Raw genomic sequence first — 19638 nt, 5'->3', positions numbered from 1 at the left:
CTATGCTCTGAAATACCTTTAGTAGTAGTGGTGTTAACTCTTCTCTGAAAGTTTGGTAGAACTCTCTAGTGAAGCCATCCAGGCCAGGGCTTTTTTTGTTGTTGGGAGTTTTTTAATTACCTTTTCAATCTCTTCTTTTGTTATGGGTTTATTAGTTGTTTTACCTGTGTTTGTGTTAGTTTAGGTAGGTAGTGAGTTTCTTGAAATATGTCCATTTCCTCTAGGTTTTTGAATTTGTTAGAGTGCAATTTTTCATAGTATTCTGTTACGATTCTATTAATTTCATTTGGGTCTGTTGTGATATCACTCATCTCATTTCTTGTACGAGTTATTTGCTTCCTCTCCTGTTTTTCTTTTGTCAGTTTGGCCAATGGTTCATCAATTTTCTTCATCTTTTCAAAGATGCTGTGTTCTTCTTCATATAGTCCAGCTTCTCAAATTATTTGCTCAGCATACAGACTAAGTATGGTAAAAGGATACAACCCTGATGCACACCTTTTTAATATTTTATTACACTAGAAGTTGGAAAATAATTGTTTACTGAAAATAATTTTATTATTATACCAGTAAAGTTTGAGTAGCAAAACAATAGAAATAGATTATTAAAGTTAAAAGGCTTCAATATAATTGCTTAATGTCTATCTTCCTGGACATAATGAAGTTCTGTGAGGGAAGGGTCTTTGTCTAGTTCACTGCTATACTACCCAGCCTGCATAGTGGCATATGCTAAGAGCACAATAAATGTAGTAGCTCAATTAATGAAAGAAATTTCTAATTGAAAAAACTAAAGAAAGGCATAGTCTTAAAGAGGTGAAAGCAATGAGTCATCAAATCCAACTTCCTACCCAAACAGAATTTCCTTCTTTCAACATTTAACAGTTCCAACCACTTCTAGGGACAAAGAGCTCATGAATTTACAGGACAGTCTGTTCCAACTATGGAGGAGTTCCTTGCCCCTATTTCTCCCTCCACTTCAAGCTCTGTTTAAGGTAGTGGTCTGCAAAGCAGAGTGCATGTATCCCAGAGTTATGATGGCTGATCCATAGGGTGAGAGGAGAAAATGAGACATTCTACACAAAACTTTTCATATTTAGATTAAAAGCTGTACTAATACTTAATATACAGAGGGTCACTGGCACCCTCACTCAGACTGGTACAACAAGAAGACTAGTTGTTCTACAATGAAGAAGAGTCATCAGTGCTGCCCTCAGTCGCTTGCTCCATTTCAGCACAATGAGTCTTACTTCAGCATACATTCCATAAAAATAGGTCTTGAAACAGGAGAATCTTTATAAAGAGACAGGAAGTGACAATGACAGACATTTACTAGTTTTGCTTATGGCCGAGTATCCTATAGTTGAGTTTAAGATGTTAATCAGTTTTCTTTTACACAAAGGGAAGAATTCTGAATATGCCAACCATTTCTGTGATGACAAGTGGATATCAGTAGAATATGCTACCTAGCAGTTATTTTCCAAAAAAGAAAACATGCTTAAATCTGTCTTTTCAAAGTAAAGATAATGCTTTAGTAATGAGTGAGAAGTAACTGCTTTTCAAAGCAAATTTGTACTATGGAAAGAACACTTTTAAAAATGATATTTGGAAAGGTTTCCATTGTTACATGATTTTGTTGTTGAAAACAATGTTTATTAAAAATATTGTCTATTAAAAAGATCATCTAAAAAATAAAAAGATCATCTATTTTTTTTAAGTAATTATCTACACAGGTTATAAAAAGTTTAAAAACACGGAAAGAATACCGCAACCAATCTAAAAGTCTTCTGAACAAAGAGTCTGAAAAAAACAGGTTTTAAGTCTTATGCTTTATATAAATAAAAATGCAACACCTTCCAATTAGTTAGCAAGAATAGCTGATTGAGATCAGGGGAAGAGGGGAGTGTAGTAGTCAATTTCAACAAAATCCATCCCATAGTCGATGGATGGGACTGGAAACATTAGTAATCAACCAATGATGCAATTCTTCCTTTTGGATCTATGTGTCTTAGTGAAGTATCTCTTTTCAAATATGAAAGTCATTAAAATCCAGTGTCAAAATTAACTCAATTTAGAATCAAGGCTTTGTATAGCTTTATGTAAATACTGTATTGAGATTATTTTAGTCATCAACAATAACCAAAACCAAAACCCCTTTGCCAATGAGTCAATTCTGACTCATAGTGACCCTATAGGACAGAGCAGAACTGCCCCATAGGGTTTCCAAGGCCGTAAATCTTTACGAAAGCAGACTGCCACATCTTTCTCCCATGGGTCATCTACAATAACACACTTAGTTAATTAGCAAAAGGAAACATTTACTGAATGCCCAGCAGATATGTCCCACTTTATTTGACATCATCATTTTGGTTGGGCATAATCCTCCCCTTCAAGGAGCAGAACAAAATACAATCCTCAGATTAAGTCTCGCCATAAATTATTTTGCCAGTGATCTGGAAGTTAATCTATAAAATTCAGATATCACACCTCTCATTTCCTGTGAGGATTAAATAGACCCACACAAATGAAAATGCCTAGCACAGTGCCTGATGTATACAGGTGCTCACGAAACATTCATTTTATCCCCCCTGAGGCTTAACTCCATGTGACATAGTGAAGAAAGCATGGGCTTAGAATCAGACAGGTCTGAATTCTCACTAAACCACTTGCTAGCTGTGTGACTCGGGACAAATTATGTAACTCCATCCGCAGAATGGAAATAATAATACTCACTCTCTAGGGTTAGTGTGAAAAGTCAGTAAAAGAATGATGCATCGTCTCTCGACCCAGACGTATAAATAAACGCCCAGCCCTCCTCCTTCAACAAGAGTCTGTTCACAACTGTACCAAAACGATAGACTCACAGGTCTCCGAGATCAAAGTCTCTATCCTCTGGTGAGAATGACAGCAATACAGTAACTGACAATGCCTGGCAGGAAGGTACACTCACTAACGCTTACTGAGCCAAGGTGAATTACTGTGTTCAATGTCCCATGATGCAGTGTGGCAGCCGGGCTACTCCACGGTTGTCAGACTGGGTCTCTCTGCTTCTCAAACCAGGGCTCTCTCCACCGTCTTGCTGACTCTCCCTAGTTTAAATCATTCAGCCCGTTGCCATCGAGTCAATTCTGACTTACAGTGACCCTACAGGACAGAGTAGAACTGCCCCATAGGGTTTCCAAGGAGTGGCTGGTAGATTCGACCTGCTGACCTTTTGGTTAGCAGCCGAACTCTTAACCACTGCGCCACCAGGGCTGCGTCAGTCATTTAGTTACTGATAAAATTGTCTGCTTAGTCATACTCTCTAATACAAATTAATTTAAGGGTCAGAATAAAGTATTACCGTAGTTGGAGCTTTTCAGGTCTCTATGGCTAAGGAAGCTATGACTGTGTTAAAATATTTCTACATAAAAGCAAAAAGAATTCACACAGCTTTAATCAGGAAAAAAGGTTTCTTCTGGTTTTGCACAACAATCACAGGAAAGTCACCTATATTTATGATTTTCCTAAATGCTAAACCACATGTAGAGATGCTTTTAGAAAATTACAACTGTAGAATGGTACGACCCATTCAAACCGTAAACCGCTAACTCTGGTGCAATAGCTAAAGGGTTGGGGGGAGGGGAGCAGCCGCTCTCTTCTTGTCAAACCCAAGGCGGGATATACTTTAAGTAAAATCTATGCACTGAACACATGAACGCAGGTGCCCTGACTGTGGTGACTTAAAATATACATGAAGCCTCTGTGAGACACAAGGAGTCAACTCAGAGCTTCTGGGTGACAGGCAGAAAACAGGTTTTAAAATGTCTGAAAACTGCAGCCTCAGCGCCTTTGCAACACCTGCTTAACGTTGTCACGTGAAGCGACCAGGCATAAACAGCACTACTAGGGCTACACGACCATTCACGGGCTCCGCGAACACGACCTGGCCTTGTGAACGTGTCGTTAAGCAAAATCAGGCAAACAGACAGGGGCGGCCTTCACCTAACTTTCTTCCAGATGGAGACCGCAGTAAGGAGGCCGCGGTGGGCCGGAAGCCAACCCCCAAACAATAAATAAACAATGGAGAACTCTGACACTCCCAAAGCTTCTCTTCGTCTGTCATCTTTCCAGAATGTTATCCCACGAAATGGCGTTTGTCTGCCATCGAATCCCGCAGCCCCTCACATACCCAGAGGGAGGACTGGTGACCTCCTCCTACCGACCTTTTCATCCCGCTTCGTGCACCTCAAAACACCACCTCAACCATGATTCCCCTAGTGTGCACTCGGTTACCTAGCGTAAGTTTCTGGAACACGTGATTTGGGGGAGCAACTTGCTAGAAACATAGAACAACACTTCAAAGCATTTCTCTGCGCCCTGTCACACGTGCATCCAAACAATGCCCAGGGCGGGACTGAATGTCACCAATCTTGGATGGCACTCGCTTAATTCGCGGGGAGCCAGGCCCAGGAGGCTCCTCCGGCCCTGGGGGACCTGTCGCGCCCGGCTCGCCGCCAGCAGCTCTTACCCATTTGTCCAGGGGGACCTGGGCGAGGGAGCCGGTGCCCTGGTACAGGTCCAGGCTGAGCTGCTCCAGGCTCAGCTTCTCCTGCAGGAAGTGGCCCAGGTACCTCTGCAGGAGGTACCGACAGGCCCTCTTCTTGATGGACTCCGAAAACGGCCAAGGCATGACGAGGGCTGGCAGCTGGGCTGGCTGGGCTGCGGGCTGCGACGGCTTGGTCCTCGGTACGGCGCCTCAGGTCCCGGCCGGCGTCCCAGGCCGCGGAGGGCCTACGCCCGGGGCGCTCCCGCCATGCCCGCCGATCGCCGGGCGCCCGTCAGGGCCACCCCATCGCCGGGGCCGCACCGCTTCCGTAGGCCTGGCGGGGGAAGGCAAGGGGGCCCCTGTCACCCAGCCGGGGCCTTCCGAGGTGTCCTCGTCGGCACAGAGGGTGCAAGACGGCCCGAGGGAGGCGGCCGGCTGGGAGGAGACCCCGCTGGGGCCGGGATGGGGCGCACACCCCCACCGCCGCCGCGCGGCCAATTTGTTGTCATCCGAGGACGCGCTCCCAGCTCTAGGACGCTCCCGGCGCGCTCGCGAGACCCCGGCTCGGCGCGCGCGGCCGTCGCTGGCGGAAGTGACGCCACACTGGGGCTGGCGGAGGCGGGAGGAGGGCCCGAGAGGAGCAGTTCCGGCGCCGGGGGCGAGGCCAGGCGGGATGCATGGAGGCGGCGCCGCGGGCCGGTTGCAGACGCCTCCCGAGCAACGCGCAGGTGAGTGCAGCCGGCTTGGCTTCGGGCCGCAGCCGGAGGGGCTCGAGGGCGGGCGCGAGGGCTGTGAGGGCCTCCAGGCGCCGACCTGGCGCAGCGGGCAGGCCGGGAGGGGGCGACGGGCAGCAGGGGCCCCACGCCCGGGCTGAGGGGTCGGGGGGGCGGGTCCGGCCTGGGCCGTCCGGGTCACCTCAGACCCCGACCCCAGAGACTGACGCTCCGGTCGCCGCTGGCCCCACGAGGTGGGAGGCTGGAGCCCCCTCGAGCACCCCATTCCGGCCCCCGAATATTCCCCGGTGCCCGTTGTCAGCAAGTTCTTGGTCCCCCGCCTCGTTCAGGTATTGTTTGTAAAGCTTCGTCTTCGTTTCAGTTTGTTGATCGATTTGCAGTTTACAGAGCATTTCTTTTTTACGCTTACTTCCTCCTGGGTGTGCTACAGCAACGAGCAGGAAACTTGGGCTGTCGAGGCATCTGTGGGCAAAACTACTTGCTCCCACCCCAAGGGTGGGAAGTACTCGCGGTTTTCCGGGAATCTGCGCCATCGTATTTCTGCCTTCTAGGAGGCAACTCCTGCAGAGGCGGAGCTGGCTCTTAAAATCAGTCAACCCCGAAAGGGCCGGGTGCGGGTGTTCGGGGGGCCTGGAAGTCAGGTGTCCTGGGCTAGAATCGTGGCTCTTACTAGCTGAGCCACTGTGAACTGGCCACTGCCCGCTTTGAGCCTTGCATTTCCTCTTCTGCCAAGCGTGTGCCTTCTAATATCTCATCTTCCGGGATTATTAAGAGTAGAGAATGAGCCTAAACAGTCTGAAACATACCCCGTTACCGTCGAATCGATTCCGACTCATAGTGATCTTGTAGGGCAGAGTAGAACTGCCGCATAGGGCTAGTTTCCAAGGCTGTAGTCTTTACGGAAGCAGATTGCCACATCCTTCTCCCTCAGAACAAAGATTTGAACCGCCAACCTTTGAGTTAGCAGCCAAGCGCTTTATCCCATCGCCACCAGGGCTCCTTGTCTGTAGGAGCTGCTTAATTAAGGATAGTGAATTACAACGTCCAGTTTCAGGAGTTAACTACTTAATATCTGGTGTTTCATCAGTGCCTTAGAAATGCTCACACAGGACGGCACTTTTGACAGAGAAAGATCTGACTCCCCAGTCCATAACCATCTTTGCATTTTAGAGCCAGTATGCTCTCCAGTGGATCTGATGTTTGGATTGTTGATGCCCCTCATTCTTTATAGCCTTGTCCTAAGCATCCTGGGTAACATCAGTTCCCTTGCTCTTTATTCAAAAATATTTAAGGATCTCTTAAATGAAAACCACTGCAGTTGGTGATATGAGGCATGTAGAGAAGAATGAGGCAGAGTGCTCAAAGGGCTTATGTTCTAAAGTGGAAGGGCCATTTATTTATTCAGTAATTATTATTGATTGCCTGCTATGTGACAACGGCCCCTGGGTGGCACAAACAGTTTGCCTTTGACTTTGAAAGGTTGGCGATTCAATCCCACACAGCAGTGGCATGAAAGACAGGACTGGCGAGCTGTTTCCATATAAATTACAGCCAAGAATACCCTATGGAGCAGATCTACTCTGTAACACATGAGGTCGACATGAGTTGGAATCAACTTGATGGCAGTGGGTTTGATTTTTTGGTTTTGCTATGTGCCAGAGACTGTTCTAGGTGCTGGGGGTACAGCAGTGAACAGATGAGTCCCTGCCCTCGAGGAGCCTACATTTTAATGATGGAAGGGAACATGGGCAGTAATGAAATGAACAATATGCCAGGTGGTGATCAGTTGTGGAAAACAATAAAGCAGTGTAAAGGGGATGGAGATGGGGAGGAGGGAGAGGTGCTATTTTTACATACAGTGGCAAAGGAAACCTCTCTAAGCAGGCGATGTTTTAGCAGAGACTGGGAGAAAGCTCGGGAGCAAGGCATACGAAAACCTGGGAGAGTTGCTTTGCAGGCAGAGCTGGTGGCAGGCCCTGTGGCAGGAGTGCGCTGGGTGAGTTCAAGGAATGTCAGGAGTGAGTGAAGGAAAGAGGAGTAGAAGCTGAAGCAAGAGAACTGGATGGGGGAGGCAGGTGCAGATCATACAGGGCCTTGTAGGGAACCTGGTAGCCAGTAGTTAAATGCTCAGCTGCTAACTGAAAGGTCAGCAGTTTGAACCCACCAGCCGCTCTGCCGGAGAAGGATATGGCAGTCTGCCTCCGTAGAGATTTACAGCCTTAGAAACTCTATGGAGCAGTTCTCCTCTGTCCTGTAGGGTCTCTATGAGTCGGAATCGACTCAGTGCAATGGGTGTAGGCCATCATAGGAGTCCTCGGGTGGTGCAAATGGTTAACGCACTCAGCTGTTAACTGAAAGGTTGGAGGTTTGAACCCACCCAGAGGCTCCTCAGAAGAAAGCTCTGGTGATCTACTTTCCGAAAAATCAGCTGTTGAAAACCCTGTGAAGCACAGTCCTCTGACACATGGAGTTGCCATGAGTCGGAATCGACTCCATGGCAACTGGTGGTCCACTGTAAAGACTGGATTTTAGCCTGGGTGGGATGGGGTTGGGACAGGGATGACATAATCAGGCCATGCCACCTGCTATGTTACGAATAGACTGGGGTGGGGGTGGGAGACCAGTTTCAAAACAGCAAGATGAGTTAGAAGGATTTCATAGTAACCCAGGTAAAAGATGACAGTGGGTGGACCAGAGTGGCAGCAGTAAAGATGGTAAGAAGCAGTTGGATTCTGGATAGATTTTAAAGGTCATAGACATGTTTGCAAATAGTATAATACCATAAAATAAACAGAGTGCTTTGAAAAGGTGGGGAATTAGAAGAGGCCTTGGGAGGTTTGAATTGGACTTTTAAAGAATGGGTAGGGTTTGGATTTCTTTCAGTAACTGTTGAATAAGTGGGGTTTTTTTTTGGAACATAGAATTGCATCGAGCCTATCCATAGGATGCCTGCAATTTCAAATATCAGGAAAGGAAAATAAAAATTGAAGATTTTACAATAACAGACATGCTCCATTCAGTGTTAAGTGTGTTGTCTTTAAATTTTACACTTTCTAGGAGAAATTCCACATCCACGTTAAGGTTTAGAACCTGTCATTGTTACACCTTTAGCTGTAATAGGGTACAGACTCATCCCAAGTCACAGAGCTGTTTTGTGTTTCATCAAAGTTTCACAGAATGTTAACACTTAGCATTAATTGAGGAAGATATCAGCTTTCTAAGGTTTATATAAAAGTGCTTGAAGCGATCGGTTAGAAGCTGTCTACCAGAGGTTGAACGGGTCATGTCAAAATAATCCTCCCTCAGGGGAATCTATTAACTTGGCAAATAAAAGAAAAGCTGGTCAGGTGCGCGGCCGTATTTAAGAGTCACCCTTGGGTAACAGGAACATGCGTTGGGGCTCTGTTGCCCAGCTCTCGGAGCAGACGGAGCAGCAGCATGACCTTGTACACCTGCGTCATGTGAAGATCGCTGAACTCGGAGTGCAGAGCCTTGAGTTTCGAGGACAGCTCTTCCTTTTTCAAAGATCCTTTATTTTTAAAGTATAATAACTAACAGATATTTTTCATGCTAAATCTCTGCCAGGCCCCATGCTAAGCACTTTCTGTACATTCACCATTCTGTTCTCTGAGTGTCCCTTTACGGTAGAAGGTATTGCGTGTGTCTCATTTTAAAAGAGAAGCATCTGTACATGAGCGAGACTAAACGTCCGACCCCCAGTTGCACAGTACTAACTGACAGCTGGATTCCAGCCCCCAGCAGCCTGCTCAAGAGCCGTTTAACCCCCACACTGCACTGGCCACTTCTTGTTGATGTTGAGAGCATTTTCCAGACTGCAGCTGGGATAGAAACCAAAGTAATCATGACTAAGATACTGCATTCTAGCCCTTAGCTGACTGTTGGTGATGTCAGTTGCAAAGTCAGACTTCCCAAATGAGACTGTGAAATCTGCACTGCTCTTGAAATCTTTCTGGCATTGTTCTTTCAACAGTCTGTCTATATGACTGTCTGCATCTGTTCTTTTGTCACCAAGGACAAAGCTGACCGCTACAGTTTTTCTCCATCCCTTTGATGCTGTGAATTTGGGATGAAACAGTACATTCTAGTAAATGAAGAAGTAGAGTAAGGAATTTAGTAATCAATATCTTCACAACTAGTTTCATGAATTCTCCAGAAACACCAATCCAGCCCCCAAAGTATACCAACAGATGGAAGAAGAGCTGGTTCCTAAGTAATTCACGTGTGATGTTTTAAGGAATTATTTTGGAAACTTTATATGGGGTGATGCAATCTACAAGAATGACTAATCGCAACCTTAAGGTATTTTGATTTTTGAAGGTGCTGGCAAGAGAACACTGCTGAGAATCTGGTAGAGAGCCAATTTAGAGCTTAACTGCAAAGCAAAGAGGGTTTCTAGTTTATACCTCTTCAGATATTGATTTGTTTTGTGTTGGTTTGAATGTACTTTATTCAAACATGGTGCCAAAGGATTATTTTCTAGAGGATTATACAGAAATAAAAACCTGTAATTCCTGGAATTTATTTTTAAACAATTTTGAGAGTCTTTTCTTAGAAATCTGACCTAAACAGTTTCTGGTTTTGAACAAAAGGTTGTTTACAGGGTTTTGGGGTTTTTTTAAATTTTATTTTATTGTTGTACTTTAAGTGAAAGTTTACAATTCAATTAGTCCTTCATACAAAAATTTATACATACATTGTTACGTGACCCTAATTACTCTCCCTATACTGTGACAGCACACTCCTCCTGTCCACCCTTGATTTCCTGTGTCCATTCACCCAGCTCCTGACCCTGTCTGCCTTATCATCTCACCTCTGGACAGGAGCTGCCCATTTAGTCTCATGTCTCTACTTCAGCTAAAAAAGCACACTCTTCACGAGTATCATTTTATGTCCCATAGTCCAGTCTGTTCTTTGAAGAGTTGGCCTCGGGAATGGTTTTAGTTCTGGATTGACAGAGAGTCCGTGGGCCATGCTTTCCAGGGTTCCTACAGACTCAGACCATTAAGTCTGGTCTTTTTACTAGAATTTGAGTTCTGCATCCCACTTTTTTCCTGCTCCATCAGGGACTCTGTGTTGTGTCCCCTGTCAGGGTGGTCATTGGTGGTAGCCGGGCACCATCTAGTTCTTCTGGTCTCAGGCTGATGGAGTCTCTGGTTTATGTGGCCCTTTCTGTCTCTTGGGCTAATACTTCCCTTGTAACTTTGGTGTTCTTCATTCTCCTTTGCCCCAGTGGGTTGGGACCAATTGATGCATCTTAGATGGCCACCTGCTAGCTTTTAAGACTCCAGATGCCACTCACCAAAGTAGTATGCAGAACATTTTCTTAATAAACTTTGTTATGCCAGTTGACCTAGATGTTCCCTGAAAGCATGGTCCCCAGACCCCTGCCCTGTTTACAGAGTTTTCATGTTGCTGCTTATTTACAATTTAAAAGATTTCTGAAATTAGTACTATGCTTCTTCACCCTCCTTGATCACGATATAAAACTGCATGATTTGTAATTACTAGGTTGTGTGTGTGTGTGTGTCTGTGCCATTGCAGAAGGTGAGTGCAAAGTAATTTTATAAATAGATGTGTCAAAGGAAAGATAAGCCATTTTATTTGAATTATAAATACTTTATAATACTACAAATATTATGATTTGAAATGTTTAATTTCAAAATTAATATATATGTTTCAGAGCTATTGAAAGAGATTAAATGTTATGTGTTACATGAAATAAAGGTTTCAGTAGGTTTTCACTTTGTCTGTATTCTAAATGAGGAGCCCTGGTGGTGCAGTGGTTAAGCTCTTGCTGCTAATTGAACCCACCAGTGGCTCCGCGGGACTAAAGACTGGGCCATCTGCTCCTGTAAAGATTACAGCCTAGGAAACTCTATGGGGCAGTTCTGTTTCTGTCATACAGGGTCACTATGAGTCCGACTCAACTCAAAAGCGCCTAACAAAAACAAATTCTAAATGTTACTAATTTTGATTAATTAACTTTATTCAGCTTTACTTTCAAAACATTGTTTGAAATGCAGATAAATTCAAACCTCTGGTTTCATTTGAAACTGATAACTGCCAGTTATTTTAACTATCTTAATAGTAGCCTTACTTGTTATCTGAGAAGAAAAATGTGTCTGCGTCTTAGGTGCTGTATTTTCTAATATGTCATAACTTTTTTTTAGTTGTTCTTTTCTTACTAAAAATATATTTTCTTTTCACCATATAAAAATAAGAATGTAAAAAAAACAAAACCATTAGTAATTACCTTAACTTTTTTTTGTTTGTTTATTGTTGTAGTTTAAGTGAAAGTTTACATTTCAAGTTAGTCTCTTACACAAAAATTTATACATACATTGTTATGGGACCCCAATTGCTCTCCCTATACTGTGACAGCACACTTCTCCTTTCCACCCCTAATTTCCCATGTCCATCCACCCAGCTCCTGACCCTCTCTGCCTTATCATCTCACCTCTGGACAGGAGCTGCCCATTTAGTCTCATGTCTCTACTTCAGCTAAAAAAGCACACTCTTCAAGAGTATCATTTTATGTCACACAGTCCAGTCCAATCTTTGTCTGAAGAGTTGGCCTTGGAAATTGTTTTAGTTCTGGGCTGTTAGAGAATCCGGGGGCCATGCTTTCTGGGTTTCTTCCGGTCTCAGTCAGACCAGTAAGTCTGGTCTTTTTACTAGAATTTGAGTTCTGCACCCTGCCTTTCTCCTGCTCCGTCAGGGACTCTCTGTTGTGTTCCCTGTCAGGGCGGTCATTGGTGGTAGCCTAGTAATTACCTTAACTTGTAATAGAAGAAAAATAGTATAACTTCAGTGGAAGACAGCAGTAAAGATTTAGAGAAGGACTAACTCAGTAGTAACCTTCTACCCTTCTACCGTCTCTCACTCCTGCCCCTTCATTTCATACCCCTAGGCCCAGTGCCTAGAATTTTTTAGTTCTGTGACGCAGTGGTTAGGAGCTCGGCTGCTAACCAAAAGGTTGGCAGTTCGGATCTACCAGCCGCTCTTTGGAAAATCTATGGGGCAGTTCTGCTCTGTCCTGTAGGGTCGCTATGAGTTGGAATCAACTCATTGGCAACAGGCTTCCTTGGATTAGATCAGTACTTCTCAAACTTAAACTCAGATATTCCCATCAGAGGCAAAGGAAACCCAGGGATGTGGAAGCATGCTTGAGACTGCCAAATATTTGTGTTTTTTTTCCTTCAAAATTCTAGGCAGTTTTGCATCCTCCTCCATTATGTTGTTAACTCTAATGGTGATAGTGTTTTCCAGGAATGTCCACCATGCTAATCCTGTGGTTTTGTGTGCCTCTTGCCACACAGCTGAATACCACAGCCTGAGAAGCAGACATTTAGAATTTTTTCTTTGGTTTATTCATTCATAAAATATTCAGTGAAGACCTGGTGTATGCCAGACACTGTGCCAGTGATACAGGGCCACAGATCCCCATCCTCATGGGGCTATAGTGGTAAAGACATAAAAATTGTTTGCAGTGAGGTAAGGTAAGTGCAACAGTGCCAGTGCAGACACTACCAAGGAGATAATGATTAACTGTCTTGAGATCAGAAACAGCCCCTGAAATAGGTAGATTTAAGCTGAATTTTAAAGGACTAAAAGCCTGCAAAGTAGTGTCAAATTACAATTTTTTTTTAAGTGTGGCTCACAAAGGATCATATAACAAGCATGTGTCAAAAATGTATTTAACTCATTAATGAGGGAACCAGCAAGATGGTAAAGTTGGTTCAGAGTAGTATTGGAGAAACCAAAGTATATATAGTTAATGAAAGAAAAGATACAAGAATGAAGAACACCAAAGACAGAAGGAAAATATTAGCCCGAGAGACTCCATCAGCCTGAGACCAGAAGAACTAGATGGTGCCCGGCTACCACCAATGACCGCCTTAACAGTGAACACAACAAAGAGTCCCTGACAGAGCTGGAGAAAAGTAGGGTGCAGAACTCAAATTCTAGTAAAAAGACCAGACTTAATGGTCTGGCTGAGAGTGGAGGAACCCCAGAAGACATGGCTCCCAGACTCTCTGTCAATCCAGAACTAAAAACATTCCCAAAGCCAACTCTTCAGACAAAGATTAGACTGGACTATAAGACATAAAATGATACTTGTGAAGAGTTTGCTTCATAGTTCAAGTAAATACATGAGACTAAATGGGCAGCTTCTGTCCAGAGGTGAGATGAGAAGGCAGAAAGGGACTGGAGCTGGTTGAATGGACATGGGAAATCCAGGATAGAAAGGAGTAGTGTGTGTGCTGACATGTTACAGGGATAACAGCTAGGGTCACATAACAATGTGTGTATAAATTTTTGTATGAGAAACTAACTTGAGCTGTAATCTTTCACTTAAAGCACAATTAAAAAAAAAAGATATAAAATTGCAAAGTTAGCTCAAATTGTCTAATGGAATTTCCACTTGTGCCTAAGATAAACTAACGGACTGGATTTACCCTCACACCTGAAACAACAAAAAAGTTGGCAGAATAGATAAAACAGTGATTTTCAAGACTTTGAACAATAAGCATTAAAGGAGAGTGATTTCTGAGAGACAGTAAACAAACGAGGTGAGCCCTGCAATTACCCCATTTTACTGCCTGGAAAGACATCACAGACCACAGCACAGGAAGGGAAAACCCGGTAGAGCCCAGCGGGCTCCCTAAGTTGAGGACATGGAGCTAGGAGTCTGGGAAGGTCAAGGCAGTTAGGACAGACTATTAGAATGCAGAGAGCTGTAGAGAGAGAGCTCGCGCAGTGGAGATACGCAGGGGATCCCCCTTAAGCCTTCTGTTAATACCCATCAGTACATGGGTGTGAGAAAACAACCCAAGGCTGAGGGAAGAACTACCCAGAAGAATTAGAGGAAACAGTCTTAGAAGCTCACACATAACCAGGGGCAACTCCTGTTCACATCACCCAGAATGGAGAGCATCATAATTCACAGGGCCCCGAGTAGAGTACTCAGAAAGGTTTTGCCTCCATGTTGTTGGTTATTAATTGCTGTCAAGTCAGCTTGAACTCATGGCAACCCGTGTACAGCAAACTGAGACGTTGCCCAGTCCTGGACCATCTTCATGATCATTGGTGTGTTTGAGTCCACTGTTGAGTGCCTTCCAACCTAGGGGGCACATCTTCCAGCACGACACCGGACAGTATTCTGCTGTGATCCGTAGGGTATTCACTGGCTAATTTTTGGAAGTAGATCTCCAGGTGTTTGTTTCTAGCCTTAGTCTGGAAGCTCGCTGATACCTGTCTACCATAGGTGACGCTGCTGGTATTTGAAATATTGGTGGCATAGCTTCCAGCATCACAGCAACGTGCAAGACACCACAGTATGACAAACTGACAGATAAGTGGTTGTTTGCCTCAGTTTAAAAAAAAAGAGTGGAACTGTCCCGTAGGGTTTCCAAGGCTGTAATCTTTATGGAAGCAGACTGCCATATTTTTCTCCTGGCGTAGCAGCTGGTGAGTTTGAACGCCGACCTTTTGGTTTGCAACCAACTACTTAACCACCAGGGTCCCTTTGCCTCAATAAACCAAAAAGAAAAACAACCTATTGCTGTTTAGTTGATTCTGACTCATAGCAACCCTATAGAACAGAGTAGAACTGCCCCATAGGGTTTCCAAGGAGCGGCTGGTGGATTCGAACTGCCAACCTTTTTGGTTAGCTGCCGAGCTCTTAACACTGTGCCACTAGGGCTCATTTGCCTCAGTAGTGGGGCAAAATTAACCAGAGACTAAAAGCATCTTCCACCACCTATCTGTCAGTTTGTCATACGATGGTGGCTTACAGGTTACTATGATTTTGGAAGCTGTGCCGCCGGTATTTCAAATACTAGCAGGATTATCCATGGCAGACTGGTTTCAGCAGAGCTTCCATGCTAAGACAGACTCGAAGAAAAGGCTGGCAATCTACTTCCAAAAGTTAGCAATTGAAAACCTTATGGTGCACACCAGAACATTGTCTGACTCGCTTGGTTTGGACACATCATCAGGAGGGATCAATTACTGGAGGAGGATGTCATGTTTGGTGAAGTAAAAGGCCAACAAGGGTAAGGGAGACCCTTGGTGAGATGGATTGACACAGCAGCCACAATGGTGGACTGTGAAGATGATGCAGGACTGGGCAGTGTTCTGTTGTACATGGGAGTCAACTTGCTGGCAGCTAACAACAACAAATGCAGCTTTGGTACCGCCTACCAAAGCCTAAAACAGCAAGATCCAGAAGGCTCATGCTGTTTCCAGGTAACTTAACTGTCTGCCAGAATAAGACTCAATAATACAGGAATACAAATATATATATATATATATATATATAGGACTACAAAAATATCCAGCACCATACAAAGTAAAATCAAAGCATCTGGTATCCAGTCAAAAATTACCACTCATGCAAACAAGCAGGAAAATACCACGCATAATGAGAACATCTATCAAGTGAAACTGACCCAGAAATGACACCGATAATGAAATTAGTAGACAAGAACATCAGAACACTTACGACTATTTTGTATGTTCAAACATGAGGAAATTGAGGATTTTTACCAACTTCTGCCATCTGAAGTTGATCAAACTTGCAATCAACATGCATTGATAATTACTGGTGATTGGAATATGAATGTTGGAAACAAAGAAGAAGAATTTATAGTTGGAAAATATGGCACTGGTAATAGAAATGACACCAGAAATCGCATGGTAGAGTTTTGCAAGACCAAGGACTCAGTCATTGCAAATACCTTTATTCAACAACATAAACAGCAGCAATACACGTGTACCTCACCGGATGGACAACGCAGGAATCAAATCAACTGCATCTGTGGAAAGAGACAGTGGAAAAGTTCAGTATCAGTCAGAACAAGGTCAGGGGCTGACTGCAGAACAGACTGTTAATTGCTCATATGCAAGTTCAAATTGAAACTGAAGAAAATTAGAACAAGTCCACGAAAGCGTAAATATGACCTTGAGTATATCCCACCTGAATTAAGTGACCATCTCAAGAATAGATTTGACGCATTGAATGCTAATGACCGAACACACCAGATGAGTTGTGGGGTGACATCAAGGACATCATACATGAAGAGAGCAAAAGGTCATTAAAAAGATAGGAAAGAAAGAAAAAACCAAAATGGATGTCAGAAGAGACTCTGAAAGTTGCTCTGGAACATAGAGTAGCTAAAGCGAATATAAGAAATGATGAAGTAAAAGCTGAACGGAAGATTTCAGAGGGCAGCTCGAGAAGACAAAGTGTTATAATGAAATGTGCAAAGACCTGGAGGTAGAAAACCGAAAGGGAAGAACACACTTAGCATATCTCAAACTGAAAGAACTGAAGAAAAAATTCAAGCGTTGAGTTGCAGTTTTGAAGAATTCCGTGGGCAAAATATTGAACAACGCAAGAAGCATCAAAAGAAGATGGAAAGAATATGCAGAGTCACTGCACCAAAAAGAATTGGTCGACGTTCAGCCGTTTCAGGAGGCAGCATATGATCAAGAACTGATGGCAGTCAAGGAAGAAGTCCAAGCTGCACTGAAGGGAATAGTGAAAAGCAACTTGGAAGTAACAGGAACAACTTGGAATCAGGATCAGGAAGCACACAGGCAGGATCTGGAAGGCTCCCCCAAAGTTGAGAGCACGGCGGTCCCTTCATCTCAGTGCAGGACAGCTTCCAGCCAGGATTGCTCTCCCAGCTGCTTTCTGCCATCAGGCTGCCCTCCCGTCGGCCTCTCACTGCTAGCCGGCTCAGCTGACAGCACAGCCAGTATAGCAGCTTCACAACTGCTCATTTCCCACGTGACTCTGCTTATCTGCCAGCCAACTCTCAGCCAGCATCTCTCTTAGCTGCAGCTTTCTCAGCTAACCAGCCCAGCTCTTAGCCATCAGCCTTCTCAGCTGCACCCCTTTCTGCCAGGCCTGGGAGGGACCTCCGTGTCCTGTCAACCATGAGGCATTTGAAGACCCCTTTATTTCAGCCATTTATATATCCCAGTCCTCATCTGGCCTCCCTCACCAGACCAGAGTTCAACCAATCCTCAGTTACGCATCAGATGTCAGTCAACTCAGGTCTAGTACAAAGGTAACATTTTCTGCCTGCAGAGACCAGGTCCTCCCCTGGGCAAAAGTATCCCTTCTGGGGTGGAAGGCACCCTGGGAGGCCCCCCAAGTTGCTTCTCCAAAGAACTGGGGCAAAGAGAACAACTCCTTAGGAATTGGGGAAAAATCTGCCAAAGTGTTTTTCCAAAGAACCAAGGCAGAAAGGCCACATAAAGGAACCCGTTGCATCCCAGCAGGCAACCTCTGAAAACCAGAAATGGCTAGGGAACTGTCTCTCCTGAAGCCTCCAGAAGGAACACAGCCCTGGCAACACCTTGATTTTAGACTTCTTAATTCCAGAACCCTAAGAGAATAAATGTGTGTTGCTTTAAGCCACTAAATGTGTGGTAATTTGTTACAGCAGCAGTGGTGAACTAATACACATAATGATATTGAAATTCTACAAAGCTTTTCTTGAGCACCTTCTACGTGACAGGCCCCCAAATATTCATCATCATCATCATCAGGTTTCTGTTTTTTTAAAGCCTCCTTACCTCTGTAGGTCTGTTTTAGAGTTAGATCAATCACTGCTTTTTGTTTTGGGTAGCCTCTTCAGTCAGAGGATGCGTTTGGTTGCCAGTGAGTAATAGCAATGAATTGGCCCTGGTAACCGTGAAGGGCAGAGGGTGGGCAGCCGTCACGGCTCTGGCTCCCTTCCCCGTGAGTCTCCTGGCTCTGCTCTTGCCTTTGTCAGCACCCCCGGGCCAGTTTCCCCATCTCAAGGTGGCTACCAGGAACAGCCGGGGCTGTGGACTCTGACCAAACTGCTCTTTATTGAAGTGACAGGAAGAAGCCTGTGTTGGTTCATTTAGGACACTCTGGGACTGGGGCCAGTCACACTCAAACTTCTGGTTACTGTACTCAGTAGGGGGAGGGGAGTTATGATTCCCTATGGAAAACCTGGCCACTGTGAGAAAGGGGAATGGATGTTAATAAAGTCAACTAGCGTTTGCTATACCCAGCAAAAGATACATTGTAGTAGTAGCTAAAAGTGTTATTAATTCATGTAATGCTTAATAAAATCTATAATCTTAATTTTCTTTGTGTACCATCATCAAAAGTTATGAATGTGCCTACTTTTTTACGGGTCGTTCAAAGACATTTCAGAGAAAATCTGCAAGTTCACAGTATTAGGCGATGTGTCTTTCCTTTCTTGCAGCTCGGTACTGCGTTCAGTGCACACGCAGCAGTTTGCGGACCTGCTTCACCTGCCTGTGAGGACTTCTTTCATTCTGGTACTGGATTCTTCACCTTGCTCCACCGTTACGGGGCCTGACCAGCTCGCTAGGCTCTCGCTAAGAAAATGTTCTGTGCTGTCATACTTCCTCATGCAAACGTCTGTTTTTCACTCCCTGATGATTATTTCTGACATTCATCGTTGAAGTATTTGCGACCAGTAGTTAAGTGAACAAAATAAAGATGATTCATATTCCTCATGCTAAGAGATATAGGGTGGACAGTCACACTTCAGAATCTTCAAAACTGACTTGGTGAAGAAAAAAAACAAATACATTTCTTATACAAAAAACTAAGTATAATATTAAGGAGTGTATTCATTATTTTTAGACTGAGGTAGAAATTTTTAGGAAATCAGGTATTTCAGCTTTTATGTATATTCAGTCAATATTAGGTGTCAGTTACCTGACGCATTGCTCAGCAATAATTGGTAAATTTATAGACTAATTCTGTTAAGTGCTATGAGAGACCAGATAAAGGATCCTTAAAACATCGTTAATAGGATTAATGAAACACATTTGTACATTTGCTATGCGATTTTTTTAAAGAAAGTTTTACACAGTTTATCATAAATTGCCCTTAGCAAATAACATTGGCTTTTATAATATACAAATGACACACAGCTGTGGAAACTATAGCTCCTTAAAGAATTTTGCTGATAATTTGGAGCAGTGGCTGCACAGAAGAATCACCTGGAGCTCTGAAAAAATATCCCTCTCGCAGGGATTTTGATTCCTTTTCTCTGGTTGGGTCTAGGTATCTGTGTTTCTCCTAAGCTCTCCCAGGCAGTTCTGATGAGCAGCTGAAGTTGAGAACCGCTAATTTAGAGGGTTTTGAATATCATACAAACAGGGCACATGTTAGTAACCTCAGAAAAACAGATGGAGTTTGTAAGGTACAGGCAAATGGTATGAATGTTGGTAACAAGTTGTCAGCTTGGTCAGATTATTACTGATCTAGTCTAACCAGGCGTGGTGGGGGAGGGACCACGTCTTGGCCACAGCAATCCAGTAGGTAGGAAATGAGTG

The 19638-nt window shown here is 44.1% G+C and overlaps 2 protein-coding genes across 3 annotated transcripts in view; one reads left to right on the top strand and one right to left on the bottom strand.

The window, feature by feature from the left end:
* Positions 1 to 4987, bottom strand: part of ATG2B (autophagy related 2B) — a 99539-nt gene extending 94552 nt beyond the window's left edge. The window contains exon 1 of the mRNA XM_004376736.3: positions 4505 to 4987. Coding sequence (XP_004376793.1) covers positions 4505 to 4666 — 162 coding nt within the window. The 5' untranslated portion in view covers positions 4667 to 4987. The remainder of the gene's footprint in view (positions 1 to 4504) is intronic.
* A 187-nt stretch (positions 4988 to 5174) lies between these two features.
* The window catches only part of GSKIP (GSK3B interacting protein), a 21777-nt gene continuing 7313 nt past the window's right edge, over positions 5175 to 19638 (top strand). The window contains exons 1-2 of one of the 2 annotated variants that reach the window (XM_023731804.1): positions 5216 to 5250; positions 18534 to 18609. Coding sequence is in view for 1 of the 2 variants with exons in the window: in XM_004376735.2 (XP_004376792.2) it covers positions 5196 to 5250 (55 nt within the window). In the remaining variant the exon portion in view is untranslated. Of the gene's footprint in view, positions 5251 to 18533; positions 18610 to 19638 lie in introns of both variants that reach the window. The other variant, XM_004376735.2, reaches the window with a different exon arrangement.

Source organism: Trichechus manatus, unplaced genomic scaffold (genome assembly GCF_000243295.1).
Source record: "Trichechus manatus latirostris isolate Lorelei unplaced genomic scaffold, TriManLat1.0 scaffold00045, whole genome shotgun sequence".
Taxonomy (NCBI): Eukaryota; Metazoa; Chordata; class Mammalia; order Sirenia; family Trichechidae; genus Trichechus; species Trichechus manatus.
The sequence above is the reverse complement of the archived record's forward strand: the minus strand, read 5'-3'. Positions and strand labels throughout refer to the sequence as shown.